This window comes from Malus domestica, chromosome 02 (genome assembly GCF_042453785.1).
Source record: "Malus domestica chromosome 02, GDT2T_hap1".
NCBI lineage: Eukaryota > Viridiplantae > Streptophyta > Magnoliopsida > Rosales > Rosaceae > Malus > Malus domestica.
In genome coordinates, this window is record NC_091662.1 from 32,959,374 (window position 1) to 32,979,232 (window position 19,859).

Consider the following 19,859-nt stretch of genomic DNA (forward strand, 5'->3'; position numbering starts at 1 on the left):
CAAGATTAAAATTCCAAAGAACAATGCAATGCCATTCTCAAATACAACTTCCTGTAATGAAATTTGAAAACCATTTACTCGTCCTCTGAGTCATGGATTGAAATTTGAAAACCTCAGGCCCCAATTCCACTCATTCCACCCAGAACACATCAAATATAGTATTATAACTTAATCGAGTTAAAACTCATTAGGGATAGATCAACATTCACAAAGATAGAATCCCACGTCAACAATGAAAAGAGGTCAAACCATATGGGAATTGGATGATTGTGATAAACTATTTAAGATGTATATGTACTAGAAAAGTAACTAAAAGAAATTTTAAGAGATAATTAGATAATAAAAACTCATCCCTCATATTAAAAAGGAGGTGCCAAATGAAGCACCTAACAAATTGAAAAGCAAAAAGCATGAAGAAACAGCTCTGACCATTTGTTCAAGCTCTTGACCTCCTTGTTTGTCACTTTCCCTCCAAGCCCAGCAGCTCCAGCTTCCGGCTGCCGTGGTCTTCACCTTCATCATTAATTCGATTGCAGAAATTCAATAACAAAATAAAATATAAAAAAACCGTGAATTGAAATCAGGAACGAAATCAGAAATATGCAAATATTTTAAACAAGAAACCTAAACGAGAAGAGAGCGTACTATTTGAGGAGAAACTGAGCTCTAGAGGCCCGATACTGAGCCGCTCGCCCGTGCTTATCGGATTCGATGATTCAATTTATTTGTGAATTGGTGGAATTCGAATTGAAAATGAAAAAGAGATTGGGTGGAGAGAGAGAGAGAGAGAGAGAGAGAGAGAGAGAGATTGCAAAAATGGAGGAAGTGTGATTGAATTGGAAATAAAAGCAACAGCAGAGAATAGATGGAGGAGGATCGAGAAAGGGAGAGAAACATTAAACGGGGAAGGGAGTGCCGTTCGGGCAAAATTGAAAATTCATTCTTTGGGCTTTTGATTGGACAAGTTTAGTGTTGGGATTTGTTATAATTATTAAATAAAGTTACTAGTTTTTTGTTAACATTTAAAGTTTTTTAAGCTCTTTTCATTAGTTTTTTTTTTATTTTTAATAGTATGGAAGGAAAATTCTTTATTCAATAAAGATTACAACCTAAACAGAATACTATCTAGATTTCCTAGAATTTACTAAGATTTATACAATCATATTCATAACTAAATTAGGAATGCAACAGTCCCCTGAGTGTGTAAATACTAAAACAAAACATTGCATTAGGTCTTCAACAGTGAAGTAGATCAATTGATGCAGTGCAAATACACTCCAAATAGAGAAACTGTATACTTTTGACACCCAATAAGTTTTTCATCTTTTGAGTAACTCATTCTTATGGTCCTAGTTAGGGATCGGCAAAATACCTATGAGTTTGGGTAACCGCGGTTACCCGCCCATTAAAAGTTCACAGTTACGATTATGAGTAACCGTTTAGACGAACAAACGGTTATGGGTATAACCGTTTATCCGTGAAACTTAAATGAGCAGTTATGGGTATTACCCACAGTTATAACGGGTATCCATCAGTTATGGTTATTAACCGCGGTTATAACGGATATCCATTTACTCATTTAATTTAATATGTACATTTATCCATTTACCCATTCAATATATATATCCTTATACCCTCAAGGGCTCGCTCAGCATTGGTGAAATTGTAACTTCACGTAGGGTAGGGGGCCTACTAAGTGCATGCATGGCTCGAATTCATGTTCCTAACATTAATATATTACCGTCCACAGACTCGAGACGCAAAGGCCAGAGGGTGTTCTGATTCTTTCTTCTGAGTGTCTCTAACGGTCAATATCCATAACTGAGTCGATGCTAATCGGATTCATGCTAATTGGTATCGATGTTCCTAAATGGGATACTAATTCAATTTATACATTTCTTTTGTAGACATTTTTTGTGACAACGAGTCGATGAGATTTTGTGATTGAACGTGTTAAAGCATTAGTGTTCGAAAGTGTTTAGTTTCGGAATATTTTAGAGCTTTGAATCATCTAGTATTGAAGATAATGACTACTTTTTGTTTTTAGAAGTTTTACTTTGTAATCATATGGTTTATAATTAAAGACTTGCTTGGGTATAGCAAAAAAATATCGTTCGTAAACTATTATTTCAATTATTGGAATTGTATGACTTAAATGATTAAAATAGGGAAATGCATACTAAAATATACCTATAGTGGTGTTTAATTGTCAGAAAACGAAAATTATGACAAATTTTTCTTTTGTAATGTTCAAGTTGTTTAAAAAAAAGCATGTAGACTGGTCAAACGAGTTCAAAAATCGGTAAACGGGTAAATGGTTATGGTTAAATGGGTACACGGTTATGGGTATGGTTAACCGTTTATAAACGGTTATGGGTATGTGTATAACCGTTTATACAATTACCCAATGGTTAAACGGTTATGCAGGTATGAATATAAACGGTTATGGGTAAATAACCGATATTACCCGCTCGCCATAACCGTTGCCCATCCCTAGTCCTGGTAGAGCATTATATGTATTTATTTGCTTAAGTTCCAAAGGGTGTCAAACGCACGTTCGTTTTATCGCATGAATGCCCTTAACAGTCAAAATACACCCCAAGTCAACAAGATTCTCTGCGAGGGTCTAGAGAAGAACATCTATCGTACGCAGCTTTACACTAACTTTGCAAAGATGTTATTTCCACGACTTGAACCCATTTTGGTCACAAAAAAACAATCTTTCAGTAAACAGTCCAAATAACAGAACATTGCATTAGGTCTTCAGCAGTGATGTAGATCAGTTGATGAAATTGTTGGTACAATAGGCGAATGCGAGTCTCAAATTAATAAAAATATAAATTGGTAGTAAAACTCACAAAATCTCGTTATGGTAAAACTCAATATGGGTGCAAAGGGTAGCACTCTTTCTGCAGCCATTGTGAGAGAGAGGAAACCGGACGTTTCAAACACTAATAGCTTTCTTACTTTCACGAAAGGGTACAACGAAATTAATTTTGTGGTTAGGAGCAGATGACTACAAATTTGATTGACTACTGTGGAAGTAACGAAAAGTAGAAGAAATCTCCCACATCGTTCGTCGCAACTGGGGACATACAATATACTTATCCACCAGTCATATAACTTGCAGACCATTGCACAAGTGGAAGTGAGGTATTTTGATGTGGACAGTCAGCAATTTAATTATCTGCCCGGGAAGCCAAGACCATACATTTTATTTTAGATGGATTTTGGGAGAGAGTGAGAAATTTTTGTGTAGACTCAAAGATGACAATCTCTTTCTTCATCCTGTTCACGGCAGGTCTCATGATAAACCTTGGAGCATGCCAAAATGAGTGCACAGAATCACGCTGCGGAGATTATGGTCCGCCTATCCGATTCCCATTTAGACTCAGAGAGAAACAGCCAAGCCACTGTGGCTATCCTGGATTTGATTTATCCTGCGATCGAAGCAACAACACGGTGCTTGAGCTGCCAGTTTCCGTTAAGTTCTTCATCACTAGTATCAACTACAAATCTCAGGTGATTCAAGTATTTGATCCAGATAATTGTCTTCCAAGACATCTTCCGAAACTTAATTTATCTTCCTCTGCTTTCATATTCCAAGAGCCGTACCTATATGACTATACCTTATTTAATTGCTCACCAGCAAAAAGAGATATATATTATGATACAATCCCTTGCCTTAGTGGGACTAGCCATCACATATTTTCTATACCTTCAGATAGATTCGTTGACAGTCTTTCCCTCACATCTTGTACCAAGTTGTACAACTTTCCATTCAGTGTTCCATATGATATATTCGAACCATATTATTTTCTTCCTTTGAAATGGTCCAAACCAACATGTAACCGATGTGAAAGGAGAGGTAAAGGATGTAGACTGCAGAACAACAATCGCACCAACTTCGAAACTGAGTGCTTCAATGTAAGCAAGCAAAACGGTATGGTCTTTTGTCCGCATCATGTTTTTACTTAGCTTCTTCACATTTTTGAAGCATTAATCATGCAGTAGTTAGTCAGGCATCACCCCTTTGCTCCCGATGCTGAAGTTCCATAGATAAAAAATGTTCCTTTCGCAATCAAGAACTTGAGAATGTTCTGTAAAATAATATGCAATGATTTAATGATTTGGTACACATGAAGAACTAATGGGATTAAAATCTTTCTACAGGTACCGCGAAAAAACTAGTTGTTACAGGTTCGTTCTATATGCAATATTCACCATGAAAGAATTTTTTTTTTTTTTTCCTTTTTCAATTTTGAAGTTAAGTGTAGAGGTTCTTAATTGAACTTAAAATATGCAGGTGCAGTCCTTGGTTCATTTTTACTTGTGTTGATACTTCTCGGACTCCATCGTGTATATACTTTTGACCGAAAAGAAAAGGAGCGGCGAACCATGATCGAAGAATTTTTGGAAAACTACAGAGCTCTCAGGCCTACAAGGTACTCATATGCAGATATCAAGCGGATTACAAATAAATTTAGAGACAAGTTGGGACAGGGAACATTTGGAACAGTGTTCAAAGGAAAGCTTTCGAGTGAGATCTTTGTTGCTGTAAAGATGCTCAACAATTCCAAAGGAAATGGAGAAGAGTTTATCAATGAAGTGGGAACATTAGGTCGGATCCACCATATTAACGTGGTTCGCTTGGTTGGATATTGCGCTGATGGATTTAGGCGAGCCTTAGTTTATGAATTTGCACCAAACGGTTCACTGCAAAATTTCATTTCGTCAGCAGACAGCAAGAACCATTTCCTTGGTTGGGAGAAGCTGCAACATATTACACTCAGCATAGCCAAAGGAATTGAGTATCTTCACCATGGATGTGACCAACGAATCCTTCATTTCGATATCAAACCTCACAATGTTCTATTAGATGACAACTTCAACCCAAAAATCTCAGATTTCGGTCTTGCCAAGTTGTGCTCCAAGGACCAAAGTGCAGTTTCCATGACAACTGCTAGGGGTACCATGGGATACATTGCGCCGGAAGTGTTCTCAAGGAACTTTGGTACCGTGTCTTACAAGTCAGATGTCTACAGTTTCGGAATGTTGTTACTTGAAATGGTTGCGGGCAGGAAAAATGTTCAAGTCACAGAGGAGAATACAGGGCAAGTTTATTTCCCCGAATGGGTCTATAATCTTCTAGAACAAGGGGATGACATACGCATCCACGTCGAGGGAGAGAATGATGCTAAAATTGCCACGAAACTTGCAATTGTGGGGCTATGGTGCATCCAGTGGTATCCAGTAGACCGTCCTTCAATGAAAGCTGTCGTTCAAATGTTGGAAGGAGAAGACAACGTAAAATTGCCTCCTAATCCTTTCTCCTCTGCCGCTTCAGCAAGAAACGATATCACTATGCTTGCAAAACGCCATCGCCAAGAGTTACCAGTCATCTCCGAATTAGAATGACAGGAAATGATTGATCATAATTGCCATTGTGCTGCAGCTTGTATCATATTAAATAAATTAGAGTGCTGAGAATAAATTGATAAGAACATAAACTCAAATTTGGAGGTTAAACATATTCAAAAAAGCAGTATTGTGAGTGTAATACATAATTAAACAAGAAAAAATGCCATTGCATCTTGTTTTCTTCTGTTCTATCTCTTAGTTATGGCTGCATTCAGTTTTCTCTTACTTATATGTTGCATTCATAGCCCGATTGCTTATATTGCTTATGAATTCATCCTAGTTTACATTCGTTTTTTGTATCTGTAAAACAAAAAAACTGTTCTGTAAAACGTTACCAAACAAGCCCAAATGCATGCATGGATTACAGTTTATGCGAGTATAACTAGACATTCATATTGGCCAAGCGATTACGAAGAAGGCTCACAATTATTGATCATGATCCTGCTGTAAGGTATAGCACTCAACTCCCAACCACGATAAAGAACGGAGTATTCGACATCCACATAAATAGCTTTCCTCAGTCCCATACGTTTACGTTAACTTGTGGTGAGGAGCAGATGATTGTGAACTTCATTGTCTACTGTGGAAGTAAGGAAAAGTAGAAGGAAATTAGCTCTCCATACCTTTCATATAATTTTGTGGGTAGAATTTATTTGTCTAACTTGTAGAACACGATTTGGAAGCTTTTGGATGTGGGTAGAATTTATATGACTACAATTTTTGGCATAATGGACTAGTTTGCTGTCGTCTGTTGTTTCATAGAAGAGCAGATGATTGTTAATCACCCGTCAACTAGGACACACTCAGATGACAGTTTCACATTGAAATTTGTCGTTTCATCACATAAACCTTTTGAACAAGTTGGTTTTCGTCTTCCTAATGTTACCAGACGACAATTTAGAGATTAAATCATTGTTCCTTGTACTACCAGACCATGACTTATAAATTAAAGTAAAAGTATACAAAGTCTGAAATTTAATCTGCCTAGTATTACTTAACCAGTAAAGATTTCAAGCATTTTAAGCCAAAATGAACAGAAACTCATACCAGACCAGTTAAAGAAGATCAACATAGGGAAATTTAGTCATAGTTGTCTAAGTAGCCTTTGTTGGCATATTAAATAAATTATAAGTTGAATATCAAAGTGCGGAACAAACAAGACTACAAAATAATAAGAATTTTATTGAACAAATTGAGAATGCCGAGACGGCTATAAAACCTTAAGAGACTACATTGTGAATAATTATTCTCTAACTAAATTACAAGCTCTATTTATAGAGAAATAAACCAAAGAAACCCTAATGCGTATATGCCAAAATACCCTACTACAAAATCAAATCAAATCTCTAATTAATTTCCTAAATAAACCTAATAAATTCCAACACCCCCTGTCAAACTCATGGCGGTACACGACATGAGTTTGCCAACAAGCAGATGTGGATGCAAGCCTCCAAATTCCGATGTCGATGCCGATGCCGATTTCCGATGCCAATTTCAATACGAAATTCCATCGGTGCAAGTGCAAGATTCCAATGCCAGTGCAAGATTTCCATGCCAGTGCAAGATTCCAATGCCAGTACCAGTGCAAATGTCGATGCCGATGCCTAACAAACAAACAAAAAATCCAACCAAATATTTTTTTTCTTCCTTCTTTCTTCCTTTTTTTCCTTCTGTGCGATTCCTTCCTTTTTTTTTTTTTTACCTTCTGTGCGACCCAACATCACCAACCTCCTTCCTTTTTTTCTTCTGTGCGAACCAACATCACCAGCCTCCTTTTTTTTTTTTTTTTTTTCGCGAGGGTACGATTGTGGACTGATCCAGATGCAGGGTGGGGCTGGGGAATGCAGAAATCCTAGTGCGATGGATTCACCAAATTCCTTTTTTCAAAAAACAGAATTTTTTTTTTCCCTTTCTTGAAGACTACCAAGGACAAACTGAAAACCAAACAAGAAAACGTAAAAAATCTACGGACAAGACTAACACAATTTGACGGTCAATACCGAAATCCAAAGACAAAGAACATAAACAGAAATCCAAAGACAAAACGAAAAAAAACAGAGTGACCAAGAACAAAGGACATAGACCAAAGCGGAAGCGAAAGCCTAAACGAGACCCAAACTAAACCAAAAAACAAAAAGTGACAAAACAAATTGATACCAACAAGAACGGATTGAACCATAAGGATCGAACCCGCTCTGATACCAAGTTGAATATCAAAGTGCGGAACAAACAAGACTACAAAATAATAAGAATTTTATTGAACAAATTGAGAATGCCGAGACGGCTACAAAACCTTAAGAGACTACATTGTGAATAATTATTCTCTAACTAAATTACAAGCTCTATTTATAGAGCAATAAACCAAAGAAACCCTAATGCGTATATGCCAAAATACCCTACTACAAAATCAAATCAAATCTCTAATTAATTTCCTAAATAAACCTAATAAATTCCAACATTATAGACTTGATAAGAAACTGATAAGAAGATAGACTCAAATTTAGAGGTTAAAAAAACGGCCAGTCATTTTGTTTACATCTAGTCGATCTCCTTATCTGTGGCTATATTCATCATCTTTCCCTTGATTATATATGTTGCAATCGTACCCCGGCTGCATTTATCTTCAATGCTTGAGTTGGGTAGCTTTGCTTTGGAAAACATTTGATGATTAACTCTTATTTTTCCCGTATTGACATCGCCACCACGGTTTTAATGTGGTTTAGATTAAAGTTCAAAATTCTTAAATTTACGTACAATCGTTTTTGTATTTGTACAAAAGGCTGTTTTGCAAAACGTTACCAAAGCTCTACTGCATGCATGAATTACAATTTTTGCGAGTAGAAGTAGAAATTCATATTGGTCACACGATTACGAAGAAGGCTCACAGTTAATGATAATAATCCTGCTGTACAGGGTAGTATTACTAAAGTGATTTGATGAATCGACGTGTACTATCTCCTAGTCTTTTGGTAGGCTAGTCTAATGGACTTGCAAGGAAAATAATGATTTAGGTTTGGGCACAAGGCTAAGAACTAATCGTTTAGGGGTTGACATGGCTCGATTTGGTTTACTTTTACCTCAAAACTATGGACCAAACTGAAGACATGCACTCAGTTCGGTTTGATTTTAAAATCAAAGTTTGCAAGGTAAAACCAATTGTTCGCTTTGGGAAAGTTTTGGTTATCTTAATATATATTGTAGATCCTCATTGATGTGAATATGAAAAATCTTAAGCCTATAAATAGGCTATCTAATATTTTCTCCTCTCAATTCCTCTCGTGTCCGATTTGGTATCTTATATTTAATTTCTTGTTTTAAGTAGTTATGAATGTAGCTAAATTTCTTTTTTTTTTTTAGTACAATTTCGTAATATTTATTAGTGTTTCAGGAAAAAACAAATATAAATACCAAAAACCCTTGAAAGTCTGGCTACTTGATTTGGGGTCGCAACTAGTATTTTCCAAGGCTCAATTCCCCTTGGCTTCCTAACCATACGATGGGAGTTCATATGCCTCCACATGGCACTCACGGCTCCTTTGAAAATTCAACAGCTTTGATTTGACCACTCGTAATTTGTGTGTATGAAATGGTGGACGATCCTGATTCACATATTTATAACTTTTCATGAACCACATCTGTATAATTTAAAAAATTATAATTATCTCCTTTTGTTTTAGCATTTAACCTTACACATGATATATATATATATATATATAAAATAACATGATTAGCCGTAGGTGTATGTAAGTTATTCTCATAAAAATCGGAGAGACTAGCTCAACTTTTGTATCATGAAAATGTAAGAACTCCTTTGGTGGGACAAATATATCCTCAAGGCTCATGTAATTTCATCCATTTTCTACAATCCACATAATGTTTAAAAGGGAATACAATTTTATTTTAGGTTTTGGTTTAAATTTAACTATAATCAATTAAGCTACAAATCCGTTGCGATGCTTTGGCTCAAATACATAGAGAAATATTTAGTTGTGCCAATTTACCACCTGAACTCCTTTTCCCAAATTTACCTCCTCCTTCAACTAAAATATTCTAACAAATGGCTCCAAATGTCAAGATTATTAGGTTGGCTTTGTTTTGTTTAAATTGTTTTTTAAATAATTAAGAAAAGATGGAGAAATTACAATAATTTAGGGTAAAGCCGCGTTTAAAATTATCAGGTTGGCTTATTATTTGTACCCTACATAAAAAATTGGAAAAACAAATATACAGCACCTTAGTGACTAGTTTGGTACTAATTAGGACATAACAGATGTGCTAACAGATACCAAAGCATGAAAATACACCTACACCAATTTGGATTCAGATTGAAGGTACCTTCATTTTCCCCTCCCCTATTCACCTTTACAAGCATGCTGTAAAATTGGAACTTTCTTGAGTACTTTTGAGTATTCGGTACTTTGGATATTTTAATTCTTTATTTAAAAATATAAAAGTTTAAGATGTAACGGTTAAACCATTCGATACTCCGGATCACTCAAGAATTTTTGTATAAACCATGCATAATATTCGATCCCTGGCGCCCACAGTGCAAACAAATAGAAACAAGCACCAAGTAACATTTAAGTGAATCCGTCCTTATGTTAAATGTACAAATCTTAAAGATATGTAAATAAAAAGTTCACAGGACACAAAATTTAAATTCAAATTTAAGAACACGATAAAATACATAAATCTATGAAAAATGTACCACACTAATATAGTAGTGCGATTTGGATGCTCTCCTTGTATTATTTGTCAGAAAACTAGGTTCACTAGAAGAACCTCTTGATTGATTACGAAGTTAGAACTAAGTGATGCTTGCCTGTATGAAAGGTTGTTTAACAAATTCAGAAAGTCACTTGATCTTTCTATACGAGAAAGATTTCCAATTTTTCCTCAATAGTACATAGCATTGAGTGTCACAAAATATGAATGGTTGAGATTGAAAATACAAGATTCAAAAGCACCCATAGCACTGAGTGCTACGTTTCGTTGAAGCCACACCTAAAGATTTCTGCATGAAATAACTAACCAATAACATTACTTCCTTCATCATTATTTAGAAAGTTCAAAAATCTTGAAACAAATTTCTGCAGTACCTATCCTTTCACTCTTTCAACGTTTGGTTCGTCTTTGATTGTCCAAGATATTGACAAACATCGGTGTTGGACCGAATTAACTTCATTTTGATCAGCAACGCGTATTTGCATCTCTCCCTAAATGTATTGGAAAATAAAGTTTACCCACCATGAGCATGCTCTGTTTAGCAATATTGTTTTGTTTTCCCCACTTCTTAAAATCTCTCTTTCATTTTTCAAAGCCAACTTATTTGATTCTTCCTACCCTATAACCCACAACAAATTTCCAATATTCTGACAAAATATTCGTCAAAAGAGAATTTTTAAAATTTATCGTATGCAGGCAAATCAATTATTGATGAATGGAACTGGGGTAATATATACTACTTCAGAAAAATCTTGTAAAGACAATGGACTGGTGCTTAATGAGGAATAACTTTCCTCAGTCCCACACGTTTACATCAATGACTTGAGGTGAGGAGCAAATGATTGTGAACTTCATTGTCTACTGTGGAAGTAAGGAAAAGCAGAAGGAAATTAGCTCCCCATACCCTTCATATAACAAAGTTTTGTGGATAGAATTTATTTATCTAACTTGTAGAATACTGCATTCGTAGGTCAATTTGATTTGGAGGTGTTTTGGATGTGGACAGAACTAAGGGCCATTGAACCTTCCCTCCAATTTCCAACCTGCACTGGTACAATTTTTGGCTTAATCGACTAGTTTGCTGTCGTCTGTCGTCTCATAAAAGAGCAGATGATTGTTAATAACCCGTCAACTGGAACACCAGCCGTCATCTGGGACACAGTCAGATGACAGTTTCACATTGATGACAATTTAAAGATTAAATCGTTGTTCCTTGTATTACCAGACCACGAGTTATAAATTAAAGTATACAAAGTCTGAAATAGTTGATAAACCATAGAGATTTCAAGTATTTGAAGTCCAAATGAACAGCCAACTCATACCAGATCTGTTAAAGAAGATCAACATGGGGAAATTTATTCATAGTTGTTTAAGTAGCCTTTGAATTGAATACACCTTAATTTGAGAGTCAAGCAAAGTCCATCAAATTCCGGACGCAATACCCCCGCCCCCCCCCTTAGTCATTGATTTTCTGTATCATTTCAATACTACATACCATTGAATAATTTTCCCAATTTTATACCAGTAACTCAAAGCTAGCTCATGATGATTTCAACCACTTCCACAATCCACATCATATGTACAGCATAAGGAAAATGATTTAGGTACGTCTCATTTCTCCCTTCTCTCGTACATACCTGTCTATATCTGGCTTTACTTTTAAATTGAACTAATAAACTAAGTTATAAACCCCAAACGAATAAAGAAACATTTAGCTTTGTTCCAAATGTGGAGATTATATCAGGTTGGCTTATTATTTTTACTCTGTGTTTCAGATCGCTTACCAAATGATACTCCTACAGGCTGCATTCTCACTATTAAGCGCTCAATTCCGAGGGCTGGAAACGATGGCCACTCTCTCTAATGACTTTGTTCATCTGTATGTTTTCTCCAATTCTACTATGGAAGTGTTAAATATACTAGCACAATAATTCTATCTGATGTAAAGAACCGCATCTTTGTTGTTCATTATCAAACATACAAAGCAGGAACCTGCATTGTTTGACGTATTCTAGTTGTTAGTGTAGGAGAATCTAATTAGTATTCTTATGGGCTAGGTCTTGTAAATCTCAGTGGACTTAGGTTTACTTGTACATCAAGTCAATCGACCTATATATATATGTATATGTATATATGTATCCTTATGAGATCAATTGTATCAATACAATTATAATTCTACACTTTTACATTCTATAATCTATTTAGCTAGGAAGAGTGATGAGATATTGAAACAAAGATAAAGAAATAGAACCGTAATGCCAAACATACAAATCGGAAAAGCAAGTACACAACACCTTAGTGAATAGTTTTGGTACTAACTGGGATATAACAGATTCCCTCCAGGACCGGGCCAGCCTGCACTTCCGGCCCACTAATTGGCATACAATGTTCTTTCTTTTGACAAACATCGGCGTTGGACCGAACTTCATTTTGAACAACAATGCTTATTTGCATATCTCCTTAATATGTTGGCAAATAAACTTGGAAAGAAAGTGTTTACCAATCATGAGCATGCTCTGCTTCCCAATATTGTTTTGTTTATTAGAAATTGTTCCCCAATGTCTAAAATCTCTCTTTCATTTTTTCAAAGCCAACTTATTTGATTATATGACACACCCCGACCCGGAATGTCTCCTTGGACTCCGAATCGAGTTGTGTTGGCCGACACCTGGAAGGTGACGAAACCATAAAGTATAGTGATGTGGAAAAAAGTGAAGAAATTAAACCTAAAAGTGCCTAATCAAAAGAGTGTGCGGGTGAGCGGGATTGAATCCTTTTCACACGTGATGTCAGAGCATAAGACAACATAGTAAATAGGATGAGGGTTATACCACTGAAGGTAACCATCTCCTAAGATTTGCCAGAATCCTCGTATACATGTAAGCACAGTTACTAAACCTGGAGGGGCGAAAAACAAAGTTCAGTGGGTCAGCAAAACAATGCTTATACAAAAACCTTTATTTTCGAATATACTAATCATTCGCCGTAAAACAAGTATAGTTTCCTTAAAACATACTACGTAAGTATGTAAACAATAACACAACAACATTATAACCAGAAATATGCACAATCATGATATATCAAATGCCACAGTAATATAATCATGAGATAATCAATTGCTCATCAATATATGCTAGCACACGAGTCGGAATTGCCTAATGCAATTTTACCCAACAAGACTGGGTGTAATCAATACACTCTGGTACTACGATCACGTGAAGGTTGGTGCAGAAGCACGATCACATACAAGTCGGATTGCATAATGCAATGTGCCCGACATGACTAGCACCTAACTTGGATCCAATGTGAGCGAACGGTGCGAGGTGAACATACACGTGAAGGACTAGCCCTGGCCCTGGGGCGAGTACTAACACCGGTGCAGCAAGATGAGCATGTACATATATGTATGTATGTCATGACAGTAATATCCTAACCATATAGCAGCATTTATCACAATTTATCTCACAACAACGAATACTTGGCAATAAAAGCGTAAAAGTGAAGTAAATACGCAATTATGGAAACTATAAATATATACAAGTATAAAATAAATTGCCCACTCATTGATACGCAGTCGAAACGAAGCCTCTTGGCCTGGCTTAACTCCGTACGTCCCCGGAATACGTTCCCTTATACGTGAAATTACTAATTAACTTAGTTTAATAACACATAAATGGAAACTTAAATCAAACCTCCGTAGATTACTCAAACGTAGGTTTTAAATATACGAAATCGATCTACTCGACGTCACGGACCTAAACAAAATTTCAGAATGATTTTTGGTCCACTCATGCGCCACCACACGCCGCCACAAGGTGGCTGCACTGGTAGTCACGCGCGGCACGCGCCACTCAATCGGCTCCCTCACGCGCGCCCACGCGCCTTCTTCACGAAACCTGCGATTTTTGCAGGTTGCAGGCCTTACTTTCAGATCTCCAAACGAGCTCATTTCTCAACCAAAATCCGTGATTCAAAAACCAAAATAAAGTTAGGAATGCAGGGAATATATCTATGTCTATTTGGGGTCGTGCCATGGACAAAGCTCGTCGGAAAAATGGCTTGAAAGTGGCCAAATGGCCACGGTCCAAGATTTCCATACATCTAGGAATTTCTTCCCAACTTTGAAGACTAATTTCTAGTTAGATTCTTAACCATTTTCAGTGATACAAAAATGAATATTAAGCTAGAAATGTAGGGAATAGATCCATACCTACTAGAAGTCTAAACGTTAACGGTATTGATCTAAAATTTGGTCTGAAAGTTGGCCAAATGGCCACAAATCCTTGGCTGGAAAACTGAGCAATCTCCTATCCTCGAGCTTTCTGTGCTAAAACATTCGATCAAAACATGCACACGAGATCAATACCGACCCATAGGAATGAAATCAAGGTTTTTAAGATTTCCTGGGGCTTACCTAAGCAGTGAATGGACAAAACTCGTCGGAATAACTCGAGAACCATGGTGGTTCCAAGGTGCAAGGAAAGAGAAAGGAGGAGGGACCTCTTCCAGGTCAGGTTTCGAGAATAAGGGCTCTCGAGGGTGGTGAGTCCACCGGAGAATGAACCACACGGTGAAGGTGGCTCGGCGTGCTTGTGTGTATGTGTGTATGTTGCAGAGAAGAAGATAAAGCTTTCGGGGAGAGAGAGAAGAGAGAGAGTGAGTTTAAGTGCTCTGATTGGTGCCAAGTTTGAGGGAAAAGAAAGTGATTGGTTAGGATGGTTTAAGGGAGAAAGGAAAGGACGAAAGGATTTGGTGGAAAAGAAAATTGATTTGTTAGGAAGGGGGGGGGGGGAACACGAATCCACAAATCAAGGGAAGGATTTGATTTCAGATTTTTGTACAATTTTTAATGTAAAAGATATGCTTCCTTACAGTGTTTCCAACACTGTTAATTTGTACGCACGTGTACAAAAGTACTCGTGATTACGTACTTTAACGAAACGTAACTTTTTCGTTATAGATCCGTATCGGGTCTAACTCGCGTCCACGCGTTCGTAGCGACGACTACTAATTAGTACGAAACCAATAAAATGAAACTGAAAGCCGAAAACCACTTCCACGTCACACTCCACTTTTGTCCAAAAAGGGTATGACAGTCAAATTGCACCAACAAAAGAAAATTTCTATGAAAGGTTGGGACGGGTTGTCACAATCTACCCCCTTTAAGAAACTTTCGTCCCCAAAATTTGAAATCATTTGTTACACAAAACTCGAAGATAGGAAGAATAAAATATGTGTACATAACGAAGAAATTAAGTCAAAGCAGTTGCACAAAAGGGAAAATGCCATTCCGTCGCGATCGGAGTGCAATGATTCCTCTCTCATGCCTCCAACTCATACTTTCCTTCTTCTTCAGTACAATACTATAATATAATAGTTTTCGCAAAAAAATAAAACGTCTAAAATATTTATATGTACTAACATTCCGCCGAAAATACATATACATAGCAACATAAGGTTGAAGTAGTTGTACTGATTTGAAACTGAACATAGGATTTTCTCCACTACACTCTCGCGCGTCGTGTACTCTGAAAGAAGTACGTAATATCCTTGGGTCGAGCCCAAGTAATAAATAGGTAAAATACAACAAACACATAAGTACTAGGTAAGCATTAACGTAAAAGAATCTACCTATTTACTTGCTTAACGAATCCAACGAATAAGTCCTTGATATTACGGTTTGCAGCCCGTGATCTCGATAACTCATCGTTGTCATGATAAGCAAGTAACAAATTCCCAAGGGTGTAATATTACTATCATGCCCTCCATTGGGGAAATACGCAAACAACGTCTAACCAAGTCTCTACCGTGCCCACACACTAACCCTCTTTGGGTATCAACAACAATAAAGCAATTCTCTATTGTGAACTCGCACAATTTAACACTTGTTCATAAACTCCTCCGTCAAACAAGTGCTAAGCAAAGAATCTCCAAACCACATCTTAACCGTGTCACAACCAAGACCCAAAATTGTAAGTGCAGTTACAAGCAGTTCTAACAGAAATAAATGTCTAATACGATCATGTTACCACAAAAGAGCAGATAAACACAACATACCATAAAAGGTCCAAGTAAGTCGCTCAGACTAGCCGTTAGTCTGAAGGTGAAATGTAGCCGATGACAAAACTTACTACACGTGGCCTTCAAAAAGACCATCTCAATAACTAGTAGTAAAACTCGCATCACGATGAGATATAATAGTGGCACACCTGCCATGTAGTCGAGTCAACGTAGTCCACAACGCCTTAGTAAGTAATTCTATAAAGAGAAGTTCTCTCGAACTTATTGAGATAGTGACTACGTCGAGAAGGCTAAAAGAATATTCGAGACTTTGAGAATTAAAGCAAGTCCATTTAATCTAGGGTATGAGAAAGCTGGATCGAATGCAAAACATCAATTATAACAGTAGTTTTCAAGGTATCCAATCAGCACGGTAAAGATTCATTTAACCGAGTAATTGCTGGGTGATTTAGAAATTAATGGTCACAATTGCACTCCCAACATCAATGGTTTTTCTAGACAGTGCAATACGAAGTGCAATAGGGTAGACACGTACCCAAGGTTAACTAGAATACCTTCCATCACCAAGAGGTGAAAATGTTGTCCTTTTGAACCAACGAAAAGCGAATTGACTTGCCACATCAATTGATAATCACCATACATCACCAAAATCTCTACATGTACAAGAAACTCATACAAGGAGCGTATAACGATATTTTCCTATCTCTACTCAGACATAAGAAGGGATTATAACGACTTGAACAATTCTTGATCATTTGTAAGTATTGTCAAATCGATACTCACAAATCCCGATTAGAATGGGATAAGACAAGCTAAAGACGTTCAAGGGTAGATACGTCTTTTGTTGTTGTAGCAACAATATGCTTGCATGATTGGGGTAGTACACAATAATGCAATCATAGACGTTGGTTTGGTTCTTCCATTCATCGCTATAAAAAATTTAGCTCTTTCTCAGCGAAAGTGTACTCGAGAAATTTGTGATTGTGAGGTTAGTGAAGATTTGAACACGTTTCTCCACAAAGAAGTGTCATCCATCTTTCGAATAAAGATGATGACTGTTGACTTTAGGTCATGAATAAGATGGTTCGTTTCGAATGGTTCTAACCATTGGAAAATAAAAGCAATACTCTATCATGTTGCCTTTGCCCAGTCGAAACATCCAAAAAACACGTCACATTGGATCTCGAAATGATTAGAGTTAACAAAAGGTGTAAAATAAGGGTAAGATGAGACAACACTTTAGTTGTTAGAAACTTTAGTCATTTGCAATAACCCAACCTAAATTAACTTTCCTCGGTCGTAAGTGAGGAGAAACACGGTAGCCGAAAAGATCGCCAACAATTTGTCGATAAATTGACAAGATCAAGATATCATAGTTTTGCAATACCTTGCAAGAATTTCAACCTTCTTCCACTAAACCCTTTTTGGAAAAAAGGAAAGATTGTCGTTTACCAAGATCACGTCTTCCAAGAAAGTACTAACTAACAAGGGTTAATTGAGGAAATGGTATAAACTGAATGTTGGTGTTCCCAAACACTAAAATTGAAGAGAGAGTCATTGGTAAGACTACTCCGAATTTCGTTAGGCTATGAAAGAATTCTCGGTTTCTAATAGTTAATCGGAAAGAACAATAACTTGAAGTAGGACTAATGGTTTTAGTCGTCAACCGACTGAATTGTTGAAGTCTAGGTACGATTCTAGGGTTTGACCTTTTGCTTTGTGGATAGGTTTGAGGTTCCTAAGATAAAGTGTTTGGTTGGTTATGCGACAAGGGCCCTCCATAAAAGTTACGTGTCGTCTTCTCTTAAGGGTTCGAAAAGATGTAAGGAAAAACTGGTGTTGTATAGAGAATGGATCGAGGTGTACCTTACCTCGCTAATTGGTGACGGCTCTGAAGGAAATTGAGAAATGACGCCAAAAGTATACGTCCTCGAATTGAACAATACTACTTCTTTTCTCTATGTCACGTACTACAAGGTCTTCGTAAGCTCCTCAAAACTAGTTCCACTCCTAAATTTCCACTATTTAGTTCTTCGGCTCAAGTAGTCACTGTAAATCAGGTTAGCAGTCGCGCCGCTAATTAACGCGCTGAGGGTATTGTAACATTGTTCGTTACCCTGAAACTGTGAACTGGCATTCTGGCTTAGAGGTATCACTCCCAGATACTAGTACCTGCATCCGGTATCAGAAATCATACCACCAAATACTGGTCAATGGTTTCTGGATATCGGACATCATCGTCGATTTGTAGCGTCACTGTAGGCTGATTACGGGTTAGAGCCCGTTCAGGTGATTGGGAATGAACTAGTTAAGTGAAGTAGTTCATTGATCCTAGGAGGATTTGATTATTGCTTTTGGGATTTCTGTTACCCCTAAGATATGACAACTCACCCTCGCAAGCCTATACTCACCCAATTGATGAGTATAACAATGAAAGGAAAATCTGGGAATTAGCGTTGGTTGGAAAGTTCCAAGGTTGGAAAAAGAACTTGCTAATAATCTACTTTGGAATTAAACTTTATCGAGAGTTAATCTTCCTCCTGAAGATCCAACATGAACATTAGTACGTTTGAAGATATTAGTGCTAACAGGACCAAAAGTGATTGTCCCTAAGATGGTCTTTCGTTAAATGATACCACTTTAGCACTAGATTATCGTTCACAACATTTCTAGAATATGTTACGTCGCCAAGATTCTAAGAAAGGGTAAACAAATAAGTGCTAACAAAGAAACAAAACCATTTCTGGTTTCCTAATTTGAAGGGTTGGTAAAAACAATTGGTAAATCCCTGGTGATTCAACTCTTAATGCATTAGCCCGACTGTGGGGCTAGCAACTCATTTCTCCCAAAACAAAACTTCCTTGGTAGGAAGATTCGTCATTTAAAGTCTAGGGGCGATTTCCAAAACGATTCTCTAAAATGACGATAAGTTGTCTAAAGTGCCCAAAACTTGAGTAAAAGTTAACACATTTTTCGTGCTCAACGAGGTGGCAAGATTCGAAGATTAGGTTCAAGAACCAAGAATGCTTACATCACGTGTGTGATGAACGCAATACTGCCCATAATGCAAAGTCATGATATATCAAATGCCACAGTAATATAATCATGAGATAATCAATTGCTCATCAATATATGCTAGCACACGAGTCAGAATTGCCTAATGCAATTCTACCCGACAAGACTGGGTATAATCCATACGCTTTAGTACTACGATCACGTGAAGGTTAGTGCAGAAGTACGGTCACATACAAGTCGGATTGCATAATGCAATCTGCCCGACATGATTGGCACCTAACTTGGATCCAAGGCGAGCGAACGGTGCAAGGTGAACATACACGTGAAGGACTGGCCTTGGCCCTGGGGCGAGTACTAACACCGGTGCAGCAAGATGAGCATGTACAGATATGTATGTCATGACAGTAATATCCCAACCATATAACAGAATTTATCACAATTTATCTCACAACAACGAATACTTGGCAATAAGAGCGTAAAAATGAAGTAAATACGCAATTATGGAAACTATAAATATATACAAGTATAAAATAAACTGCCCACTCACTGATACACAGTCGAAACGAAGCCTCATAGCCTGGCTTAAGTCCATACGTCCCCGGAATACGTTCCCTTATACGTGAAATTACTAATTAACTTAGTTTAATAACACATAAATTGAAACTTAAATAAAACCT

At 37.1% G+C, this 19,859-nt stretch overlaps 1 protein-coding gene and 2 long non-coding RNA genes across 3 annotated transcripts; 2 read left to right on the forward strand and 1 right to left on the reverse strand.

Moving 5' to 3' along the window:
* Positions 1-251: 251 nt before the first annotated feature.
* On the reverse strand, positions 252-968 carry LOC114821943 (uncharacterized). Its single transcript, XR_003769807.2, has 2 exons — positions 646-968; positions 252-513 (listed from the first exon to the last, which is right to left on the reverse strand). It is a non-coding gene; the product is annotated as an uncharacterized lncRNA (long non-coding RNA).
* A 2,158-nt stretch (positions 969-3,126) lies between these two features.
* Positions 3,127-5,605, forward strand: LOC103410726 (rust resistance kinase Lr10-like). The gene is made up of 3 exons (XM_008349400.4): positions 3,127-3,943; positions 4,174-4,200; positions 4,307-5,605. The coding sequence occupies exons 1-3, from the start codon at positions 3,268-3,270 to the stop codon at positions 5,416-5,418; spliced, it is 1,815 nt and encodes a 604-aa protein (XP_008347622.1). The 5' UTR covers positions 3,127-3,267; the 3' UTR covers positions 5,419-5,605.
* Positions 5,606-11,352: 5,747 nt separating this feature from the next.
* LOC108170561 (uncharacterized) lies at positions 11,353-12,344 on the forward strand. Its single transcript, XR_001786937.3, has 2 exons — positions 11,353-11,750; positions 11,922-12,344. It is a non-coding gene; the product is annotated as an uncharacterized lncRNA (long non-coding RNA).
* The last annotated feature ends 7,515 nt before the right edge of the window (positions 12,345-19,859 follow it).